General features: G+C 49.3%; 1 protein-coding gene across 1 annotated transcript; it reads right to left on the reverse strand.

Moving 5' to 3' along the window:
• Nucleotides 1–310: 310 nt before the first annotated feature.
• Nucleotides 311–3,433, reverse strand: LOC123038282 (glutathione S-transferase U19). The gene is made up of 3 exons (XM_044462149.1): nt 3,153–3,433; nt 883–1,255; nt 311–649 (listed from the first exon to the last, which is right to left on the reverse strand). The coding sequence occupies exons 1-3, from the start codon at nt 3,431–3,433 to the stop codon at nt 311–313; spliced, it is 993 nt and encodes a 330-aa protein (XP_044318084.1).
• Nucleotides 3,434–4,617: the final 1,184 nt, after the last annotated feature.

Raw genomic sequence — 4,617 nt, forward strand, 5'->3', positions numbered from 1 at the left:
TTCGACTCGCGGACGTAATTAATTGGGAGCTTTCCGCGATGCCCCATGAACAAGAACACACATTCGCCCAAGGCATATCGATTACCCCAGAAGAGCACAGAGCACATATGTAAACGGATAATCTAATTTTGTTTGCTCGATGAGAGATTAATAAGAAGAGTACAAGTTTTCCTATATTTTGTTTGTTTACCTGTACTTAGGTACACTGACACGTCCCATAGTGTATTATTTTTTTGTGTCAAACAATAATAGATGGAGTATTATACAAGTTTAAAGCATGATAGGTTTCGAGCACAATCTATGGCTCATTTCACTCTATGCCGTACCACTTCTTGTGCATCCTGTACACCTCCTCCTCATCTGGAAGAGTACTCCTGACGCTCTCCCTCTCCTTGCACCGCTTCTCCCACCGCATCAGCTTGGGACACTCCACCTCAAGATCAAACGTTCCTTGTTGTTCATACGCTCGAAACATGCTCGATAACGGGATGACGACAATGTCCAGAAATCCGAACTCATCGCCGGAGAAGAAGTTCTTGTCTCCAAGCGCCCCCTCGAGTTGCCTGAGTTGGCGGATTAGCTCCCCCTTTGCGGCTTCTTTCTCATCATCGCCTTTGCTCTTGAACAGCCTCATCTCCGTGTTGAACACCTAGGTAAAATAATTCATCAGAGCAAAGGATGAGTAAACTGAACAAGCATGTTCATTTCAGCATAGATATTTTTTGTGTGCGTCAAAGTTCAAGAAATTGCATTAATAAAACAAATTTGGCTGGAAAAAAGAAGTGGTCTATATCATCAAGTAAATATTTTTAGCCGATGCAGTGAGCATGAAATAAACAAGACAAAATTGTTGTAAGGCAGGACGTGCGTTTAGTCGCAGACCTTGTGGTCAACGAAATCGGCCCAGAACCGGGCGGAAGCCCTCTCCAGCGGGTCGGCAGGGAGCAACTGTGTTCCACCTGCTTCGGCGTGACGGTGACCCCAGACCTCGTCGATGTACTCAAGGATGTTGATGGAGTTGCAGATGGGATGGCCACGGTGGATGAGGATGGGCACCATCCGGTACACCGGGTTCATGCGCAGCACCAGGTCACTCTTCTTGCGGATGCTGAGGTCCTCCTCGATGTACTCGAACGACATGCCTAACTCGCGCAGGGCTATCAGAACCCGCATGCCAAACAGGTTGGCCCAGAAGTCGACGAACACCACCTCGCTCTCTCCGGGGACCATGTTGTCGGCCATGGAGGTACGTGTTCTACCTGCAAGACAAGGCAGCACATATGAGATTTATAGAAGACCCTGCCTGCTATCTCCCTTCCATGGATGTCATCATGGCTGACGGCGACACTAGTTAGACACTTAGACCGGCGTTGTCGTGAATGTGTATGCCAGCCCAACAGATGGAAAGTTGGTGATTTTGACAATGACGGCTTGCTTATCTTTCTCATTTGAATTGATTTGCATTTTCTTTTGTCACATTTTTTTCTGTTAGAAGTCATGACTTCTTTCCCCTCAAAAAACAAAGTCGTGACTTCTTCAGAGTTACTTTCCTTGCTCAACTAGTATGTACATATGAACTTTTTAAATTTTATTTTATTCCTCTAAGAGTCTTTAATTCCAACATAATGTAGCAATATTGTTGTTCTGCTAGAAGGTACAAAAGGCCAGATATTACGTGCATAGAGATGAAATATTTGGTGAAAGTGGAAATTAGGGTCAAGCTTCTGGATGCCTTCTCAGCGAAGCATACGGAAAATAGCTATCAACAAACTACAAAATAAAAGTGTGAGAAAAGCAAAGGGGATCAACAAACTACACAACAACAATGCCTTCGAGGGAACGACGCTCAAGCGTCGCCGTCACCGGATCCAACCACCAAAGGCTAGATTCTATGTTTTCAGTTTTCATCCTGAAAACAAGTCCAAGTATATCCGAGCAATGTCTTCAACAAGATCACGACACAAAAATATCGCCACTGCCAGGTATAAGCAAGTCGTGTCAGAACTAGGATTTTCACCCCCGGAGCTCGAGACCAGGTACTCGGGAAGAACCACCAAATTGAAGTTAATTATCTGTTGTCGCCATTACTTCTCTCCCAACAGCTACATGCGCTGGGCTAGAAATCTCACCATCGCCACTACACAACCATACCCTCCGCGGCAAGTCACGTTTCATAGATTGCATCTCACCGTCGAAGGCAAACTAGCCGGAGTGAGAGCTGCCAAAACCCATAGTGGAGCCTTCGGGCTGCATCCCGCAACCTCACTGGTACGAGCTGCCGGCGTGTGTCGCCACGGTCATATCTGAAGAAGAAATCATCACAAATCAATCACCTAACTGAGACATTCGCTGATCTGATCGGATGCAACCACTATCGAGAAATGGAGCGACCAGCCCCAACCCTTATTAGCAGCAGCCGTCGGGAGTGCCGCTTGTAGCCCATCAAGCACGCCCCGGGCCCATGGCTAGGCCAGACATGGGGTATGCGCCACCGGATAGCAGCATGAGATCCCCGGCCAGCACGACGAGCAATGGAGGTGGTTCACGCCGCATCGGGAGGAAGCATCTCAGGACCGGAGGGGCAGCAGCATCGGCAGCCCTCAACGCGGGTGGGAGGGAGGAAGGTACACGCTTCGCCAGCAAGGAACAAGTGCCCCGCTGCCGCGTTCTTTGGGACCGACCAAAGCTTCACCAGTGGGCACCCTCCTGTGGCGGCGAGGCGAGACGAGGAAGGGCCGGGGAGAGGTGGTGGCGGGGGCTTAGGTTTTCTCCCCCGAGCCCGTAGGGGAGGCGAAGCAGGGGCAGGAGCAAACGATCTGTAGCGGGCAGTAGTGGCTGCTAAGCCATTTAGCGGGAATTAAAGCATGGGCATATCTGTACCACAAATAGGAGTTTTTCAGCAAAAAACTTGGGATTTTCAGTATAAATTCAGACATAAATAAGTCAACATACAAACCGTAACATAACCATCATAAATTTTAGGTATCAAGGACTATTATAAACAAGCATCACCGCTTAAGTTGATAACTAACCGCACATAATGCGGCAGTGGGTCAACAAAGCATGGCGGCATGGCTAAGATTGCCGTGGCTTGCTCTCAGGTGGGAGCTCAGTACTAGTGCTACTAAATCAGCAAACGGACAAAGAGGAACTTGCCATTATCTGTTGGTGATGGAGTGGGAGTTGGAACTGGCTGAGACGACATCGTGGTCCAGAGTGCCCTCGTTGCAAGCTTTTCGGATGGGAGGGAGACAAGGGAATGGGGATAGAACGAAGATAGGTTTCCTTGGCGAGTTGGTCTATCGGAGCAACATTGGATTGACATTTTCCTGGGCCACTGTCTCGGCCTGCTGAAATGAGCCGTTCCCATGAAATCGCAGCGACCCAGACCGCTAAGCCATTTAACGCCATCTCGCGCCACCATCATGGTCATAGGGGCAGATCGTGGAAAAATGGATATGGCGTCAGGGGAGGCTCTCCAGCCGCAATAGCGCCTGTTTCGCCGGTGATTTTAATTTTTGCGTAGATGAGAGGCAGCTGACACCAATGATTTATAGGTGATCTAGCTCCGTTCGTTCGACGGCATCATGGCTGACACCTACATCAAGGACCCAGTATAGTTTCAACAAACAGAGAAGTGAGAAAAGTAAGCATCAGGCAAGGGTACCCAGTCTAACGCTTAATATTCGTTGACACGCACGGGTCAGACCTGCGCGGGCAGTCATGGAAATACTTGTGCCATGCAACACCGTTCTGTCCTTGTTCCTTGGAAGCTGTTCATGCAAGAAGGCAGCAGATGTGAAATTATTACAAGGAGATCCAGGCTAATTTTTTTAAAATAATACATTTTTTTAGTAATTTGCACAAATATTACGTCCAAAAAATTATTTTTAAAAATAATACACCGTCGGCCAGCAGCTGGCCGACTGGTCCTAGTCAGCTAGCAGCAGGCCGACTGGGCCTTATCGGCCAACTGCGAGCCGACAGGTGGCTTCTCGGCCACGCGGAGGCCGACTATTGGCCAGGCCACGTCGGGCGCTGGCTGTCGGCGCGGGCTGGGTCACGGGCGACCCAGTCGGCCAGCTGCCGACCGATCGGCCAGCTGCTGGCCAACAGGGAGCCGGCCCCACAGCGCACGCCTCTTTCTCCTCTCCTTCTTCTTTCCCTTTCTCCCACCGCAAGTTTCTCTCTGTTCTTCCTTCCTCCTCTCTCTTACACGAACTAGCTCCAATTAATACACCAAAATGGCCCGTTTTTTTGCGGATTTGGCACCGTGAATGGGTTCTACATAGTTAGGGGAGCCAAAAGAGACCTCGATCTACTGATGGGGTAGCTTGTGGTGGTCGTGGTGAGCATTTTGTTGGAGCATATTTTCAGCGCATTGGTGGAGGTTGTGGCGGTGGTGGAGGTGGAGGTGGTGGTGGTGAAGCTGGGGCAGTGTGGTGGAGGTGAAGCTCCGGTAGTTTGGTGGAGTTTCCGGCTCCAGTTCCGGTGATTGAAGGCCGCCGTTCGTCGTTCGCACGCACGCTACAAGGGTATATTTGAACAAACATTTTATTTTCGAAGTTGCGTGCAATTATTGTTATTTCCTCCGGTAGTAATGTAAATATATTTAGG

Source organism: Triticum aestivum, chromosome 2A, assembly GCF_018294505.1.
Source record: "Triticum aestivum cultivar Chinese Spring chromosome 2A, IWGSC CS RefSeq v2.1, whole genome shotgun sequence".
Lineage (NCBI taxonomy): Eukaryota > Viridiplantae > Streptophyta > Magnoliopsida > Poales > Poaceae > Triticum > Triticum aestivum.

What these genes read in the sequence shown, in the direction of transcription:
- LOC123038282 (XM_044462149.1), bottom strand. Translation starts at nt 3,433, where the DNA reads ATGACCATGATGGTGGCGCGAGATGGCGTTAAATGGCTTAGCGGTCTG. An exon ending in TCACCAACAGATAATGGCAA is followed by an intron (nt 1,256 to 3,152) that starts GTTCCTCTTTGT and finishes TCTTGCAGGTAG; the next exon opens with AACACGTACCTCCATGGCCG. An exon ending in CCGATTTCGTTGACCACAAG is followed by an intron (nt 650 to 882) that starts GTCTGCGACTAA and finishes TATTTTACCTAG; the next exon opens with GTGTTCAACACGGAGATGAG.